The sequence below is a fragment of the Hydractinia symbiolongicarpus genome, chromosome 9 (genome assembly GCF_029227915.1).
Source record: "Hydractinia symbiolongicarpus strain clone_291-10 chromosome 9, HSymV2.1, whole genome shotgun sequence".
NCBI classification, from domain to species: domain Eukaryota; kingdom Metazoa; phylum Cnidaria; class Hydrozoa; order Anthoathecata; family Hydractiniidae; genus Hydractinia; species Hydractinia symbiolongicarpus.
This window is the reverse complement of record NC_079883.1, coordinates 14,216,675-14,235,788: the sequence shown is the minus strand read 5'-3', so window position 1 is coordinate 14,235,788 and position 19,114 is coordinate 14,216,675. Positions and strand designations below refer to the sequence as shown.

General features: G+C 35.3%; 2 protein-coding genes across 5 annotated transcripts; both read left to right on the top strand.

The window, feature by feature from the left end:
• The first annotated feature begins 241 nt into the window (after positions 1-241).
• On the top strand, positions 242-10,094 carry LOC130657250 (uncharacterized). 3 transcript variants are annotated; one of them, XM_057460227.1, is made up of 14 exons: positions 242-365; positions 804-978; positions 1,872-1,973; positions 2,053-2,157; positions 2,913-2,999; positions 3,530-3,619; positions 4,161-4,303; positions 4,658-4,726; positions 6,153-6,419; positions 7,040-7,241; positions 7,901-7,960; positions 8,312-8,359; positions 8,461-8,570; positions 9,228-10,094. In XM_057460227.1, exons 1-14 carry the CDS (start codon positions 278-280, stop codon positions 9,302-9,304), a joined length of 1,623 nt encoding a protein of 540 aa, XP_057316210.1. In that variant the 5' UTR covers positions 242-277; the 3' UTR covers positions 9,305-10,094. The 3 variants fall into 3 exon arrangements, with proteins under 3 accessions (XP_057316210.1, XP_057316211.1, XP_057316212.1); XM_057460228.1 differs by lacking the exon at positions 4,658-4,726; XM_057460229.1 differs by lacking the exons at positions 2,913-2,999; positions 3,530-3,619.
• Positions 10,095-11,021: 927 nt separating this feature from the next.
• LOC130657332 (uncharacterized) lies at positions 11,022-13,755 on the top strand. 2 transcript variants are annotated; one of them, XM_057460311.1, is made up of 3 exons: positions 11,022-11,108; positions 11,826-11,859; positions 11,944-13,755. In XM_057460311.1, the coding sequence occupies exons 2-3, from the start codon at positions 11,857-11,859 to the stop codon at positions 13,642-13,644; spliced, it is 1,704 nt and encodes a 567-aa protein (XP_057316294.1). In that variant the 5' UTR covers positions 11,022-11,108; positions 11,826-11,856; the 3' UTR covers positions 13,645-13,755. The 2 variants fall into 2 exon arrangements, with proteins under 2 accessions (XP_057316294.1, XP_057316293.1); XM_057460310.1 differs by lacking the exon at positions 11,022-11,108 and adding an exon at positions 11,613-11,724.
• The last annotated feature ends 5,359 nt before the right edge of the window (positions 13,756-19,114 follow it).

Here is a 19,114-nt window from a genome sequence, read left to right as displayed (position 1 = left end):
TACAGATGTAACCTTTTGTGCAAGCTTAACTTAAAATCACATATCACAAAATTGAGTGTTTTATCTTGCGCTAGTATAATTATATATAATGAAATTTTATTTTTTGTTTTAATCATTATATATATTAAAACAACATGTGTTACGCTAAGGTCAGATAAATTATAACATATATAAACTGATATATCTGATGTATACATGTACGCATTGTAATATCATTTTATTGAAATTATCCATGTTCTCAAAACTTTCTGTGTTTCTGTGATTTTAAGTGAAAAGTATGGCACGTGTTGTTGACTTGTCAACATATTTACTGAAATGGTATTTTATCACAACAGCAAAAACAGTATTTGGAGAGTATAAACAAGGTAAAAATTAATTTTTTTGTGTAACAGGAGGACATACTATCCAAGGGTCTCTTGTCCCCTAAGCCGTTATTACGGAGCAGTCAACTTATCGCCGCTATCTAGTGCATCAAAAGGGCAAAAGCTCTGGGAACGAGCTTGAGAGTGAAAAAGTATCCACTTTATAGATATTTCTTGGTATGTGTAGTATCGTTTCAATCCCGTGACAACTCATATTTCCTACATACCTAAATCACATAGGTCATTTCAGCCTTGATCTGTATGTCATTTGCAGTTCGTGGAAAACTTCAAATAAACTGATGACACTGCAAGCGTGAAGGGAATTAGGTCTTGTAATTTACAGTGGACTTCTCCTTATCTAGAACATCCCCATATCCCAAAAGAATAATTTTCCTTTCCATTGCGTTTAAATCACATGCCTAATCAGTTCAAATTTTACAGGTGTCAATCTAACCTCTCGTGCAAGCGCATGGATGGTTGAAGCTACAGATGATGGGAAAGTAATATCTCATTTATATACAAGGCTCGTACCTGCTTTGGTGACCCTTAGTATCTTCTTGTTGGGTGTATTGGTTATATGTGTGAATCATTGGTTGAAACAAAAGAAGTCGGGAATGTACGTATTAAATATTTAAAAAAAATTTGTCGCGCAAAAAGAGTTTAGCTCCACTTTTTGATGACGTCACGACTTATTAGACATTGCTCAAAACCACCATAGTAAACCAAGTGAGAAAGCTATAAATTCTGATATAATAATCATGTGAGCATGCAAATTTCACAAGGTGTGTATGTTTCTAATTATACATTTGAAACACCTGCTTGCCTATTGAACCCGTTTTCCCCAGTTTTTCACGATTCTATTCTGATATAATGTATCAAATTTTTCGGGATTTTACCATTTCTTATCCATCTTTTTGTACCGAAAGATATGTTAGAAACCAACAATATCATATAACTCTCATATCACTCATAAATGCCAAAATATTGTCAAAAACGTTCCCAAATGCGATTTTAAAATTTGCTGTTGGCGTAAGAAGTAGTGATGTCAACAAGAAAATAATTATGCTAATTTATTTTCTTAGTATTAGAATTTTGCCAAGTTTTATAACTCTGTTACACAGCGTGATGCCTTCCCCTACCTACAATATCAAAAAGCCCATACCAAACCGGGTTAACTGTTTGCGTCCTGCGGAACTTTTTTTGTTGGTCTATTGATCTATAGTTTCGCTAAAAAACCTTTTATTGTGCTGACGGAAGGTCATGTTAAAAAGCCTTGATAAGATGACTGCAATATGTATTTATACCTTTATAGCGGCGTCATTTTACCGTTTTTTTTAGGTCCCTTTCTTTGTTAACCCCTTATTCGTACCTCTTGTAATTATCTTAAGAAGGAGAAGTTCACGTTATTTATTGATATCAGAATACACTATTTAGTCCCCTCTCCTTTTGCTCAGGCTACTCTTCCATTAATCCCCCCATCTACTAAGGCCACTAAACCTTCTTTTTTAGGGAATTTGCTTTGTACAGGGAAGTAATAGCTGATAAAGATTGGTTGAAAAGATTACGTCAACAACAAAAGAAAGTTACCACGCCGAATTGTAATTGGTCATCGTAAGTTTATTATAGTAAGTTTGTCCAGTGAATGTGTTTGAACTGCTTTGATGACTTTTGTACCGGATTTAAATTTTAGGACGTATTTGTCAAATGACAGAGCAAAATATAAAAAATACGCCCTTTACGACAACATGTTGGAGAAATATAAATACTCGTTAAAATTACAACAACAGCAAGCTTTGTAAGTAATACTTATATTTCGCTCAGATTACTGCTGTACATTTTACAGAACAACATTTTACAAACTAGATAATTCGTTGCCACTCATGGACATAACACCAACGAATCTTCTCCTATGGGCGGGCATCTTTTTTATTAAATCCCTAACGATTTTCACATTCTTATCTACATCATGATACCTGTATTCACCTGTCACGCAAAATGGTAACCAAAGTAGCGAGACACACGAAATGCAGTAAATAAAGGACGGGTGAGCCCGTGGAATTATCCACGGGCCACTGACTAGTTTTAAAAAAATTCTTAGAAAAATCCGAAATTTTTTTTACTACCATTAAACCACCCCTCCGCTCTCTAATTTTGAGCCCTTAGCAACAGCACCCTCTTCCCCATGGATCCAAGCACGAAAGCATTAATTTTCAGCGCAGTTTAAAACACGGGTAACGAACATAAGGGAAACACATAAACATAACAACCACAAATCTATCGGTTAGCTAAGAGGACTCCAATGTTTATTCAAGCCGAAAATAAATCGACTTGTTTTCCACCTAACTTCATTGTCCCGCTGTTTATAGTATTGCAAAAGGATTGCGAATCTGTTTGAGTGAAAAAAGTATGAAAAATTACTGCGATGACGCTTCTTAATTTGAAGAATCTGGCTTGAAGCTAGAATTTTGAAAATAATATTTTACCCATTAGTGGAGCTGCGTATTTACTTGCAAGCTAATATAAGAAAATCATAGCACTTAATTTTTTTAGAAGGAAAGCAGAAAATATGGCTGATCTGCAGACAACTTGTAATAAAGATGGGGGGATATTAAAGTGTGATAAAAAGTTAATCATGAGGTACATGTTTTTGCATGAGTATGTTTTACACTACTGTGTAATCTTGTCCTCAGGACTACTGTGTTTAAACCAATATAGTCGTGGCGAAGTACTGTCCTGTCAAGTCAAGGCTGTGAAATATTGCAGAGATCACCATAAACAACATAACACAGTATACCTCCGATCATCTTTATGTATCACACAGGAACAGCGAGAGCAAATTCATTCAAGCATTTCAAGAAAAGTAATGTGTTCTGCAAAAAAACAACATTGTGCTTAATTTAGTGCAGGGTGAAACAATCTGGATTCGAATCTTTCTTTTTTTGCACGTATCTCTCTTTTGTGCTTACGCTTAACTACATGACCCTAAAAAATCTTTTTGCCAGATCCGATGTAATATAACTGTGATTCTTGCGCCCAGACGCTATTATGACACTAGTTTGACTAATGTGTTCCACATGCGACAGCAATAATGTTTTATTTTAAAATTGATTGATTGTATGCATCAAATCTGCTCTTCGTCACAATAATACAGAATTTTTGCTGACTAGGCAGCCTGAGAAGACAGAAAGCAACCATGACAGAGTGTCTGTTAAAATTGATTGGCTAGAAGAACCTGACGCAAGGGCTGCGCTGCAGAGGTATAGTAAACGATAATACTGAAGTTCACTGCTGTGGATGCAGACAAAAGCGGCTTCTGTTCATGCAATCTGAAAAATAATTAAACGTTCTTCGTCTTTAAAAATTAAAAAAGACATAAAAGACATTCAAATGTTTCTTTCTAAATCATTCAGCAAAAGAAAAAAAATAAAATTATTTTTATATTTCAAGAAGATTTTTTAAGACATCATAGGCCATTGTATTTTCTCAAATATCTTTAGGAAAATTTTAGGCTCTTTCTGACATTCTATTCGTTAATCTACTATTACTAAAACTGCCTTATTGTGCTTTCCCAGCGGTCTTATAAAACGTCTCCCTCACGTCCCTCACGCCCCATCACGCCCCTCACCCCCCCTCACCCACCTGTAGCCCCCTTTTTAGTATAATTTTTCAAAGTATTTACCCAAGCAAGGAGCCGACATTAAACAGTCAAAAGCTACACTTAAATTCAAACACCTGAACATTGAATTGTCGTTACATATGTCAATGCACTTATCCCGTTCGATCTGTTATATTATTTAGATTATGGGAAGCAGATATCGGATTGTCGACAAACAATGTTCAATTTCGAACCAAGTCTTCAACCAACGCTAAAATGAAGAATGAAAAAGGAAATGAAAATGAAATAGAAAACACTGTAAAAGAACAACACTCGTCCTATCAAGGTTTGAGATTCCGTACTGAAACCGTGTTCTCGTTTTTTTTCTTTTTTTGAATACATCAGATATTCCTACTCATTCACATTCACATGACGCAAGCATTTAGCTAATCGAAAAGTTAAAAAACCAATCTCGACCTCAGTGTATCTTTTTGACACGGGGACGACGATACGAACAGCATGTTCGTAACCCTGTCCTGGTTGTCAGAAAGACACAAGATGCCCTGGGGACGAAGTTGTTGAAACACCACATGGTCAACGTAACAACTTCTTTATTCATCTTAAAGTTAAGTTTTTTTATACAGAAAGTGCTTTAAAAAAAGTAAAAAAATCATAACTATATTTTTTACGTCTTCCTTAGAAATTTCAGTACGTCCTAACAATAACTTCTCTAAGGAACATGTGACCACTGATGCAGAGAAATTAATAGGTAAGATTTATTCGCACAATCCGTGGTCACACATTCCGTGGTCACACAATCCGTGGCATTTTATTTTTATTTTTTGCGTCACGTTCACTTTTAATTTCGTACTCGGATCTCTTTTACTCAAATAACTCTGAATGCAAAAACGGTTCTTTCGTATTTTTTCTTAAAATGAAAACATGGAGACGAGATTGAGAAGTTTTAAGTTGCATTTTACGAGGATATATAAATTCTTGTGTTCACTAATTGTATCTTGAAGTCTTCTAATAAGTGCTTAAATAATGTTATAAAGGAAACAATTTCTGTTGTTTTTGCAACTTCCTTCCTGTGACCCTTTGGCTTGTTGATATGTATAAGAAAACAAGAAAGTCTGAGCAGGAGGGGTATATATTATTAATTTGTGATGATACTGCTTTTTGAGTGGAGAAAATTAATACGTGGGTTGTAGGTAATATTTTATTTCTTTTTTTGAACACATTCTTTTTAAACATTGAAATTGAAGAAGTCCTTGAAATGTTCTTAAGACGTGCACGAAAACAACTACGCGAGAAACCACCAATAAAATACGATCTAATATTTATATATGTTTTCCTAAAGTTTTTTCAAGTGGTAGGTAAACTTTATAGCCCTCGGCTCTCTTCCCCTGATAACGATGGACACCCGGAACCCCTGGTTAGCCATGGGGCGACGCATATTCGACATTTTCTGTAAAAAATTTGATTGCCTAAGTACAATCTCGAATTCAGACAAAGAAGAATCAATCGTTATACTTACTACGTGAGAATCAAGTCAACCAAGAACATTGACTTTTCTCATCGCCATTGATTCATAGTAGGCCTAAAAAATAGACCAAACTTGCTAACAATAAAACTATCCATAAATATTTAACATTTTATTAAAGCAAGAAAGTAGAGGGGAAAGGATTAATATCTGTTTTGAAAGGTGGACTGATATTTGACCAATGATTACAAAGAAAATAGAAACCTTAACCATAAAGAACACTTAGTGCCCATGCTATCATCAGGACTCCCTATTTGTTAATACCACGTAAGGATTGGGAAAAATATTTATGTGATAGGATTTAGCTGGAATTCTAATCTCCATGTAACTCTGTATTTGTAAACAGTGCTTAAAGGAATTTAAAAAAAAAACCGTGAGAATATTCGTCTCTCTTTATGAGTAGCAGACTATAAAGATTTTAACAGAAATCTTTTAACTTTTACTTATCGAATGTGTGATTAAATTTTATCTGCTTTTAAATTTACTACAGTGCACGTTTCGCAGATGTTAAAATTCGCGTTATTAAAGGTTGCGTTATTATTAATAAAGAAGATATGCGACGGAGGGTGCATTTGTGGCTAGTTGTCATTTTCAAAACAGAGAACTTATCAATTTACAGTACAATACGTTTCTTTTCTTTTTAATTTTTTAGATAATACGTGTGACCAGGACAAAGCGAAAAAACCGCGAACTCGTCCAAAATCCTGTTTCGTTGTTTTTAAAGGAAATGCAATAATTGACGAAGAGTTTAGTCGTGATAAATCAAAAAAATTAAAAAGATCCATCTCATTGTTTGATAAAATTAAAAGGAGTGTGGGCGAGGAAAAATATTCTTGTGAACTCGATCAAGAAGAAGAGGACGCGATTAGTAAATTGTTTTTGAAACTGAAGCGAATACCGACAGCTAACATGGAGAGAAGTGAGATTATTTTGTTTTTGTTTTCATCGCAATGTTTTGTATATACGATTTATTTTTATTTATTTATTTATTTCCAACAGCACTCCGATATACTAACTTCTTTAAAGCTTGCTTCCCGCGAAAAAACAAGTTCAGCTCATATGAAAGACATTTGAAAAATCTTTTTATTTTTTCAAAAAAATCTTTATTTGTTCTCGAGATAAAGGAGTCAAAAAATGTTTAAAACGCCAAACTGAGTGGCCAAGAACCATCTTAACTCTACATGCATTGACAAAAATACAACACTACACTTTGAGTTAGTTCATGATGTCATGTACAATTAGTGAAAAAAGTTCAAAATCTTAAAAACCAATCAAGATTTTTTGAAAAAATATACACATTCTGGACAGCATTTCAAGCTCTTTTATATTAAATTAACTTTCCACAAGAGATAAGCTTGACACATCGTCGTCGACTTTAAGGTTTTCTAAAAATATATGTTCTCTGTATGTATTGAATGAATAATACAATGCTAATTTAGTTAATTCACCCATTCTGTTCCCTACTTCCTAAATCCCTTACTTCACGCTGCCTAAACTTTTATTTCTTCTTCCTCGTATGACCATGGTATGATTTTATAGATGCAAGGCCTAAGTCGATTTACGATAACGATGACACATCAGAGACTTCCCAGTCGCAAATCATGGTGACGTCAGCTGTAAATGTACTGGATCCAAATAAAACGGAAAAAAATAAGAACAAATTTCAAAGAATCAAAGATGTTAATAAATCATTTAAAGAAGTCGAGCAAAAAATGATCCAGCATTTGTACACACGTCACGAGTAAGTACATAGACGTTGTTCAAAACGTAAAACAAGAAGAGAAATATGTCACTCAAACAGTCGTGCTCACAGTGCCTATATACCAAGGCTATTTAAAGTTCAAACCAAAATCTTAAAGGACTTTAAATCCAACGTTTTCGATATGGATGGAGCAATGAACACAGCCTTAGCTACTACTTTTTTTTATAAAATACTCGAATTCTAACCAGGATGGTCATCATTCTTATTTCCCTATTGTTTTAAACAATAGACCTGTTGTTTTTAACCTGAAATCCCAACCTGGATATTCTTATGAAGCATATGCTTAAAAAAAAAGCGTGCAACAGTTTCCGGCGTTCTTGACATGCAGCATGTTAATAAACTTTTACGCCGTTTTAACCAAAATGCCGGTAAGTCACCAATTCGCAGCCCGTTTCGTAGCCTAAAAAATAGAGAGCAGACAAAAAACACACGTTACGTTGAAGTACAATGACGAACATAAACAAACATCTTATGACGCCACCATACTTTATTAGCAACAAAACCCATCTCCTTGTCAAAAGAGGAAGACATTTCGAGATAAACTCCCCGGTCATTAAGTCGTTTCCGAATGACAACATAAATAAATACATACCTATATTAAATAAATAAATCAATGCATGAATTTTTTTGTTTTATAGCCTTGCTGTTAATGAAATTTTAGCACTAGAAAGTTTACTGGAGGATGTGTCAAGATTTTGGTAGGTTACTTACTATATTGGTTCTTTCTTAGCCAGGTCTTACTGCTTTCTACGGTCAAAAAATCTCCACGCATATGGGTATCATATCTACTAAGCTGTCTTCAGCGGGCCCGTGCGGATTTTAAAATAGACGTCTGCCATAACACCAGTGTCCACCAAAGTGTTTATTTTTTTTTTAAAAAAAAACAACTTTACAAGAAAATAACCCGCCATTGCTGTCGCACAAAACAGGAAAACTTTTGCGTGTTAATACACTGAGTCTTCTAAACCGATAAAAAAAATCCATTCTATTTCGCTTTTCTAAAAGCAAAATAGAAGGGATTCACACGACTATTTTGGTTTCATTTTTAGTACTGAGTACAACGAAGAAATCACTGAAGATGGAAGACAGTTAAGCTTGTAAGAAAATTCTTTTTTGTCGCTAGAGTATTCTTTGTCGTGTAAAATTCATTAAGCAACATGTGAACGGAAAAAAAAAATGAATTGTTTCTTCATTTTAGCTCCAAAGCCAACAAGGAGCTTCACGAAGCATCAAAGTCATCGCGCAATTTTACTCCTACAAAGAGATCAGCGAATAGTAGCAGAGAAGTGTCCTTCAATGAAAGAAGAGGTATGCTAGAGTACATTTTTGCGAGACAAAATATTACTTAATAAACTAAAATATATTTCCTCTCTTCTGACCAACGAATAATACAACGGGGAAAAAACAAAGTTAAGATTAGCCAGGGGAAATTAATAATCAATGCATAAGCCTAGTTGCTTTTCAAGACTAAAGTTGGGCTTTGGATAAAGAAATTTTCTTTCTTGGTATATTTCCCAAAGAACAAAATAGAAACATTTCAAATTCAATTAAAAAGAAACAGGTAGTTCTTGGAAGATTTTTAGTCGAGTTAACCTTAGTTGGAGAAAAAGTATTTTTCGGAGATTTTAGGAAAAATTTTAAACGGGGGAAGGGAAAGTGTGGAATTTAGTCACCAACCCCTAAAAATGAGTTCCTTTTCCCGTGTTTTCCGACGAGGCATTTCAAATATTTAGGACGATCAAAATGTTTAAAATAAAAACTAAAGAAAATGAAAATAAAAATAAAGTCGAAAAGTCACGATCGGCATCTAGAATTCTTTACTTTTCGACGTTTTGACTGATAAGGTCTGTCGCATTTGGTAATGCATAAAGCCCTATGGAAGAATTACTGACTGTATAAACCTGCGCAGAATTATTTATATAACAACATTTTTTTAGCAACATCTTTAATCTTTGTTCATTGTAGATAAATGTATGTCAGTATATGATACAGAGCTGCTGGATGTTGAATCTGTCGTCGTCAATAAATTTACAACACTCTAGACTCACTTCTGGCGTTTTACTCACTTCTGGCGTTTCTGTTAAATGTTAGAGGAATTCACGACAAAGCACAACCAGACCATCAGCAATGGAAGTAAATAAACAAGGAGATTAATTTCCCGCAAGGCTTAAAGTTTTTCAAATCATTTGGTTCCTTGATAACAATAAATGTGATCATTGAACTGTTCTGGCAAGCAACCCCTAATTTTGAATCAAGAAACGCACAAATTGGACACCAAAAAGATGTTTCGAATATTAATTATTTTAAAGATTTGATGCAAATCCATAATCTATTTCCACAAGAAATGTTTCTCTAATCTATCTGACAGCAATTTAGAATCTCTTCATTTTTTTCTCCAATTACACGAAAGCTGCGAATGCAAATTATTTCTCTAGACAGGATCAATAAATGCTACTTTTGCTTTTACTGCATTCTTTCTTCTTGCCATCAAGGGAAAGTTTCGCTAAGATAAGTAATCACCAAATTTTTTAACCATGTCTTGAACTCTTTTGGAGACAAGGGGTAAAGATATCTCACGAATGAAGGTGATAATTCTCTCTACAGGGCCGACCGATTTAGATGGTGTGGATAAAACTCTTAACAACTTAGGGATTTTGAACCTCGTTAAAATATTTATTTCTTTCGTCTTATAATGAAGACAACGATATCCAACCTAATGAAATTCAATATTCACGTTAAGAAGTTCATTGAAGAAGCTTCTGTAGTTTGTAAAAAAAGACTGTGTAATATATATTTCTAGTTGTTTGTATATAAAGGAAAAAAATTCGCAAAGTAAAACCTTCACTTTGTTTATAAATCTGCAGACAAAATATCCACGGGATGGATTTAATGATATTGGTATTGTAATGTTGTTATATGGAACTAGACCTTTTTAAAATGATCCACACTGTTTCCGGCAAGGGAATTTTGGGCAACAAATTGCTAATCAATCAACTATTGTATAAGGTTGATTGTGGGGACGAGGAGGGAGGGAGAGAGAAAGGAGGGGAGAGGGGGGTGTTACTCACACAATAGATAATAGGAATATAAAAGTTGTTTACTTTCTAACTTTTATCCTTTTAACTGTCAACCTCATCCTCAGGACTCTTCTACGCTTATTCTGAGAGGACGGTTCCATAGTATTACAATAATTAGGGACGAGGTTGAATAATAGCAAAATTTGTAATACAAATATTTGGAAAACTAATGGTTGATGTGAACGTCAATCCAAAGTTTATTCCTTCTTTCCCTATCCTAAACTAACATGAAATTGTTTACTCCCCCCTCTTTTACGTCAAAAATTGATGACGAATCTCTTTAATAATAGCCGTCGTCTGTCTGTGTGTCCGCGAAAGCGGCGTCCCGTAACGGAAACACGAAATTTTTAAAATGCGCACGAATATCAAATGCGATATATTTTTATCCACTTTGTTGCGACGGGTAAATTTAAAGGACGAGCGAACGCGACGGGTTAACGACTAGTTTTCTAAGACTTTACGTCGTCGAGAACTCCACCCTAGACAGTACAAAATTATTCTAGATTGCTTAATGTTTTGGATATTATTTTCTTTGAAGAATATAATTTGCGACTTTTGGAAGATATTTCGCTTAAGCATAAAAAATTTAAACGGCGCAGGTGCATCGTTTACCCGCAATGAAGTGTGAGATTGTAACAGTTGAAGAAAGAATGAATAAAAAAGAAGAAGAAGAAAAGAAAATAGAGAAGAACATAGAATGAGTGAGAGTACAAAAGTTGGAATTTTTGTATAAAAACTGGAAGAAATTTATCAACGTATTATCGTTCTTGTTAGTATTATTTAGTATCGTGTTGTTGTAGTTGTTGTTGTTTTGTCTTGTTGCAAAGTTAATGTTTGAAATATAGGTTTGAAGTGCAGGAGAGGAGTATAGAATAATTGAGGGTTGAAAAATAGAAAACATGGGTACATCCTGGGCGCGTTAATCATAAATTAGCGAAATTTTGCTGCCAGGTCTAAGTTAAAAACAAGTAGGTAAGAAAAACAAGAAATATGATATACTATCATTTGAGACCTCTACCCAATACGTAGCTACTGATTCATCAATCATTTGAAAGAAAGGAGAAAAAAGTTTTTTTAAAAAGTTTGTTGTTGCTATAGCAATAAAATAACAAATTTTGTAAAATGGTGTTCTGTGCTTTCAGAAAACAAATTGCAATTAACTAGACAAAAAAACAGTTATAAAAATGTCACCTTGGAAACAAGAATCAAACTCACATTCTCACTGACCCTTGGGTATTTTCAAGTATTAATAAAAAATTTTCTAATCTCCAGTCTTCTGGAGAACAAGCTACTTTGAACGTGAGAAGATCCAAGAACTTGAATGAGATTTTGGCATATCTTGGATGGATCGATAGAATTAAATTAAAACTAATCGCGGGAAAAATGTAAATCAGTTTGTAAAGTTGTATTTTCATGTAATTTCGCTCTTTTATTTTTCATGTTGCTTAGTTCTCTGTAATTAATATTATCATAATATTGCGTTTAGAATCGCGTTGGTGAATTAACGAATTCTCAAAATGGTAAGTAAATCGTAAATCTTATATTTGTAAAACAGTAAGAAAAAAAGTTCACGTAAAAGTTATCTTTTTATATTTTTTTAACAGAGCAGCGGAAAAAGGCGAAGAGTATTTAGCAGAATGGAGATATTCAAAGATGAGATTTATGTTACTTGGAATGAAGGCGCCGAAAACGTTATAAATTCTTTGCACGATTATTTCATGCAAGCTAATCGCAATATCGAAGTTCATTTATTTCTCCATCGGAATAAATTCAACGAGAATGACATTATAGAATGGCCAGACAATTTTACTTTCCACTTTTCTTCGACTGGTTCGGATAATGCTCTGCAGACTTCATTGATTGCCTACGTACTGGAGAAATTCGAAGGGATTGCTGACACGCTAAACAAAGTCGACATTCCGCGTAAAAGCAAGATATTTTTTATCCAAAAAGCAACCAATCAATTTGAAGAATTAAAATCGATGCTTACCAGGTTACCTCTTATAACAGAAGCTTTCAGTTTTAAACTTTTGGCGTTGAATAACGAGAAAGGAAAGAATTTCTTGTTTGCGTTCAGTGAAAAAAAAAGCCCGGGAAGAAAAGAGAAGAATAGAACACAAAATGGCAGCCATCTTTCGCCGCGCTCCATCTCAGAGAATGGTTTGATCGAACTTAACAATACTAGTCCAAGAACGATCCAATATGGCCGACGAGCATCGGAAATGTCAGAGACAAGACAAGGAGAAAGAAAAACTTTTACCGGGAGCTATTCAATCCCTTCTTCTCCGTATCATTCGAGCGAATGTGCACATTGTGACCGTAGAAGAGGAAGCAATCCAGTTATCGACTCTACGGGGAAGCGTTACTATTGTTTAGGTTGTTTCCTAGATGGAAAATATGATGTTGATCTTTGCAAGAACTGTTTGCGACAAAAACATTTTGAGATGTCCGACAAATCAACGTCAATCGATCGTCATTTACTGCAAAGAAATAAAATGCTGCAGTACAACGAGCCTGAAACCATGAAAGTTAACGCAGCTACAAGCACGACAATACCCGTCACAAGTGTCAGTGTGTCGTGTCAAACCGACGACAATGATTTCCTGGATGCGAGCAGACTAAATGGAAGTGCGGATAAAGAGTTACAAGAGAAGTTTTACACTTTGATGGGAAAGATAGAAGCAGATCAAAACGATATTCTTTCATCCACTCAAAATAATAACGATGCCGACAAAAATTTCATTCCGCTGGATGATCAATTGAGTGGTCATTTTAAAGATGGCACAACTATGATTCGAAAATCATCGGGATTCAGAGTCACTGACGTCATCAGGAATCCGAAAACAAATAAGTATCACTGCCCGTATTGCGTTACGAAAACGTTTGCGAAGCAAGAAATATTTGAAGTTCATTTGAGAAATGTGCACAAAAAATGTAACTGCTCGTGCGAACATTATTTCGTGTCTCGGGAGGATTACCTCGATCACTTCTACGAAGTTTTCCCGCTCTTTTGCTTTGAGTCCAGGAAATGTCCAGAACGATTTCGATCGCTACATTATCAAGCTAACCATCATGCACAAGCGCATTATTCCCAGAAGCCTTTCCATTGTGTACCTTGTACATACGAAAGGCTATCTTCGAATATATCAAGGAAAGTTTGTTTTAAGGATTTGGAGAGTTTGACAGCGCACGGGAAGGACATGCTCCACGACGAAGAAGAAATGTTTTTGAAGATTAAAGCAACGGAACAGAATGGAAAGCTTGCTCTGACAGGACGCGCGAACGCTATTAACTTTTCTGGATGAAGAGAAGTTTGAAACTTTTAAGTGCAACAAATCTTATATACCATCCACATTAGAACCGAGAAATCTGCCTAAAGTTTATTTAATAAGACGAATATAAGACTTATTAGACAACGAATGAATGAATGAGTGAATAAATAAATCAAAAACTAATTCTTCAGGTGTGGTTAACCAGTAAAATTAAGAAATTTGCCGTACCATCATTGATATAGAACATTCCAGGCGTCAAATAGTGTGCTTCTTAAAAAAATATGTGTAAAAGAACGCTTTGCAATCCAGTGAGAAAAATGTGTGCAATATTTGTGCGATAATGTTACTGCAGAATCTCAGAAATCATCATAAAACTACGCAACGCTTTCAGGGTGGGAATTTTGTTATGCACAGGTTTTAGAGGATGGCAGGGTCAAGCCTTTCTGATCCTTAACATTATTTTTTCTCCTATTATCATAGTCAGCAGCCGTTTTCGCAGTTTAAAACATAATCTATTAGTGCTAGATTTATAACGAATAGGTCTTATTTGGTAAATGGCTCTAGGTAAGGACCAGGCTTTAATACCTTTGGAGAAGCTTTTACCAAACATTATTTTTTCCTGCTTTAAATGCGCGTAGTGACCATTTAAATGTTTCAAATTCAAAATTTCTTTTCCACTATTTTTGTGTTCTATTTTAAGCGATCAGTTTAAAAGAGAACATGATAGAGCATGCCAATGATACAGTGTTTATAAAAGATTTTCAACAACTTTTTCACTGCTATTTCTTTCCATCTACTCCTTCTAATATTATCACAAAAATGCAAAAAAATATCAACAACAGCGACGGAGTGCATGCTAGCCCTGTGAGTTTAACTCCCTCGTTACTAGAAAGTGACAATGGTGAGTAAGATATCGGTCTCTTTGTAGTCATTATTCTAATGCAAAAATATTCTGGGGACGGCCTCAGATAAAGATTAAATAAATAAGGAGGAATAATTATTATCGATGTCCGTCGATTTTTACTGCCGCGAAATATCTAACAATACCAACTTAGATGAAAAAAGCGAGTTAATCTCTTTCTAAACAGCTGTCTTCTGTTGATACACTTATCCTGTTCCATGTAGTTGATGTTATTATGAAATTTTGATGTGCACGTCGAGCATGTAGGGGCACTCGCTCGTCTGTACTGAAATTCTGTTACCAGCAACAATCTTTTTGTCAAACGGTTGAATGTATGATTGTAATCCTATTTGGTATAATGGTTTTTGGGACCTTAAAAGAATGGAGGGCCTAAAGTGCCCACGGTTATGACTAAAACTTGCCACAATTATAGTATGAGACAATAGTAATAAGTTAGCATAATTAATTTTTTGCTGACGTCATCAGTAATCTTAAAATCGGGGAAAATACTATCAGCTAAGAAAATTGCCTTTGAGAACGTTCTGCGCAATGTTTCGTCATTCTGTTTTGATTTTCTGTTAGTACTATAAAGGGTTTATAACATATCTTCCAGGTTTTGTACAAAAATAGCTAAGTAATGGCGAAATACTGAAACATCTTATTTATTTTTAATATCGGATAAGAAATGTTAAAATCGGGAAAAACGATTCAAAAGGTGGCAAAATTTAAGTCATAAAAATATTGATAGTCACAAGTGTTAAACAATTGAGCAAGTAATTCATTAGATATTAAAATTTGAATTTGCCGTGGACAATTTGCCCCCCCCTTCTTCATGCCATGCTAAATAGGGTGAAAACTGCCTTTAAACTTCAAAGACTCTCCAAATGGTCTTCCAAGAAACGGTGTTGTCATAAGTCGTGCGAAGATTGGAAAGAGATACAAAATGTGTAACGTGTAATTCCCAGACTAAGGGGCAAGTCATCAAATCTTCTGAATAAAGAAGCAATCCGTCCGAATAAAGAAGCAATCCATACGTACAACATCGGCTGGCATTTGTCAATTAGGTACTCACTTGCAAATCATCGAAAGAATATTTAGATTAAGAAGCAATCTATAAATAAAAGATTAGCCTGTTTTAAAGAGTTAAATTCTTTTGTTGATAGTTTTTATCCCTATAAAATAAAAGTTCTTGAATCAAAGGCTAGTCTATAGTATTTGTTATGCGCATTTCATTTTTTGTTGTTGCGTAGAATGTTGGCTTAAAAAATATTTATCAAAAAAGTTTCCGAAAAGGCCAGTACAATATAGTATTTGTCATGCACACTCAGTTGACCTGGAAAAAAGAGTCCAAATTTAAACACCCGAAAAATAGCCCACACATTTTTGATCTTTTTAAAGTATAGGTTTATTTTTTACACACTGTCGCAACAACTCATTTATAAAATGGAAGTCAGATACATGCGGTTTGGAAATTTGAAGCAGATGCCTTTCAGTTGGAATCGAAAGCAAAAGATAATTTTTTGAGGAAACTAAATTTACTCAATTTATATTCAACTGACGAGGGCGAGTAATTTAATGGTTTAATCATTCGTTCTTACTAAATAAAAAAACTGCAGCCAAAGATACCAATGCGATTTGCTCATCAATATAACCGAACTTCTTATCCGCTAGATAAAGCCGGATAAACTACCAGGTAACGATTTTTAAGTGGGAGAAACACTCTTAGAAGACCACTCTTAAAGGAACACTCTTGAAAGACTACTGTTGAAAGACCACTGTTGGAAGAGCACTGTTGGAAGAGCACTGTTGGAAGAGCACTGTTGAAAGACCACTGTTGGAAGACGACTGTTGAAAGACCATTGTTGTAAGACCACTGTTGGAGGACCACTTTTGGAGAAACACTTTTGGAAGACCATTCTTGAAGGAACACTGTTGAAAGACCACTGTTGGAAGAACACTGCTGGAGGACCACTGTTGAAAGACCACTGTTGGAAGAACACTGCTGGAGGACCACTGTTGGAAGACCACTGTTGGAAGACCACTGTTGGAAGACCACTGTTGGAAGAGCACTGTTGAAAGACCACTGTTGGAAGACCACTGTTGGAAGACCACTGTTGGAAGACCACTGTTGAAAGACCACTGTTGGAAGACCACTGTTGAAAGACCATTGTTGGAAGACCACTGTTGAAAGACCACTGTTGGAAGAACACTGCTGGAGGACCACTGTTGAAAGACCACTGTTGGAAGAACACTGTTGGAAGACCACTGTTGGAAGACCACTGTTGGAAGACCACTGTTGAAAGACCACTGTTGGAAGAACACTGCTGGAGGACCACTGTTGAAAGACCACTGTTGGAAGAACACTGCTGGAGGACCACTGTTGAAAGACCACTGTTGGAAGACCACTGTTGGAGGACCACTGTTGGAAGACCACTGTTAGAAGACCACTGTTGGAGGACCAGAGGATTTAATAATGACATCTGCAGCCTCCCGATAAAAAAATTATTGTTGATAACAAAATTTCGATACAAACGAGTGCCCCTATGTTCTTGATGGCTACGAAGAGACGGATATGTATACGTTACAGGTTAGCCCCCCCGGCTCGGTTTCGCCGGGCCTGTTAAGTATGTAGATTAGATGCATTATTAAGGTGTGTATTACTGTAACTTCTTACCTGGCGGGCGGTGTATATTGATACATTATTATGTAGATAAAAAAGGGGGGTGGAGAGGGGAAGAGCTGAATGGTTGTACTGCCAGTAATTATTTTTGGCGCAGGTTCTTGTATTTCGTAAAGCCTCTTACAGTTTACAGTGGGTTTTTTAGGGGATTAATGCGGTTACAGCCCGTGATGCCCCATGGAATCGTTAATGTGGAAATCGGAAAGTAATCCCCCAAAAACTACCGAATCTCATATGTATGAGTCGAGAGTCCCCCCGTTAATCAATTTCTACTAAGGGGAGGGAGAACTCTTCACATAACACTTCTACAACACCATTGAGCGATGAAAATGCTGCGATTAGTTTGCTAATAAGACTTTTAAAAAGATCGAAAATCCTCTTCAGGAGGTTTTACCCCTTATAGGATAGCTCCTGAAAATATCCAGGCTGCAGTCGGGCAAAAAACAGCCACAATGTTTTAGCGCCATTTACCAGATTGTCATAAAAAGCGCTCTCCATGTTTTAGAAAAAAGATTAATTGAGCTACTAAAAAAACAATGTTAGCTCCTTCTTTGCTGGCGGTTTTATGATATTAACAAGAAGCCCTGGGGGCTCTAAGAATTTCCGCTCGCTACCAAAATATTTGATGAAAACCTGCTAATTCGTTGTGTTATTGTGCTAAACATTTGAGGAGGTTTGGTGCATGAACCTCTGAAGATAAATTACACAAGTGACATTATATCTTACAACAAACGCAAACAAAACGAAACGTGTCATAATAAACTCACATTTTAAAATAAATTGCTAACAAAAAATACAGCCTAACATTCATGGTAAGTCTTGCGATTGAAACGTTTATGGTCTTAAACGGCATTTAGTTGACAAAAAATCAAAATTTTGCTGTGACCATCATTTTCAGCATATTTTTTTTATTAACTGTGCCAATTTTTGTCGAAAATAAAGCAGTTTTAATTTTTGGTTAAATTTTGGCCCAAAATGACATTTAGGTGACAAAAATCAAACTTTTGTACCATCATCATTTTCAGCATACTTTATTTGTTAACTGTGCCAGATTTAGCCAAAAATGAAATGGTTTGAATTTTTGGATCAATTTTGGCCTAAAATGGCATTTAGGTGACAAAAATCAAAATTATTATGTCACCATTATGTTCAGCATACTTTTTTTGTTAACTGTGCCAAATTTTGTTGAAAACAAATACTAATTTTGTCCTGAAACATCATTTAGATGAGTTCCCAGTAGTTGGGGAGCTTGGGTGCGAAGTTTACATCTGTGACTCCGTCGTGTAATCCCAGGGTCTATTTTTTCTCAAAAAATGCTCCAAAAGAAAAAAACGACTGTTTTAAAGAATTTCCTACGCCTTCGGGCGCGGAAATTCAATAATCCGATGAAAAACATCAAAAAGTGTTCGTGATTAAATATAGGTAAAGTGTTGGTGGTCATACCAAATCGTGCCAACTTCTGTAGCTCACCAATAATGTTGACCAACATTGATTAAAAAATTGTTAAATGTTAATTAGGCCAATATTGGGGCCGTGATGTGGATACGCCTATGGTAGAACTCAAACCGAGAAAAGGTCTTGTACAACATTGTTCCCAGGTTTTCCTGTATTTTTCACTTTGATATCGATGGCGTCAGATGAGCGCTAGCGGCTTTGATATCAGGAAACAAACCCTGGGGTGTATTTTTAAAAGAGAAATGGTGTTTAGTGGTAACGGATTTCAGTAAGTTTCAAAGTTCATACAATATTTCTTTTTCACCATAACACCATTTACCAATTGGAGAGTTCATACAGGATTTTAAAACTTTTCCGGGGTTTTAACATCGAAAAATTGGTCCGAAAACTATATGCTCTAATGCTTTTAATCAAGAAAAGTTTTACCGAAAAGAAGTTATCTAAAAAGAACTAGAGTTTCTTGAAAA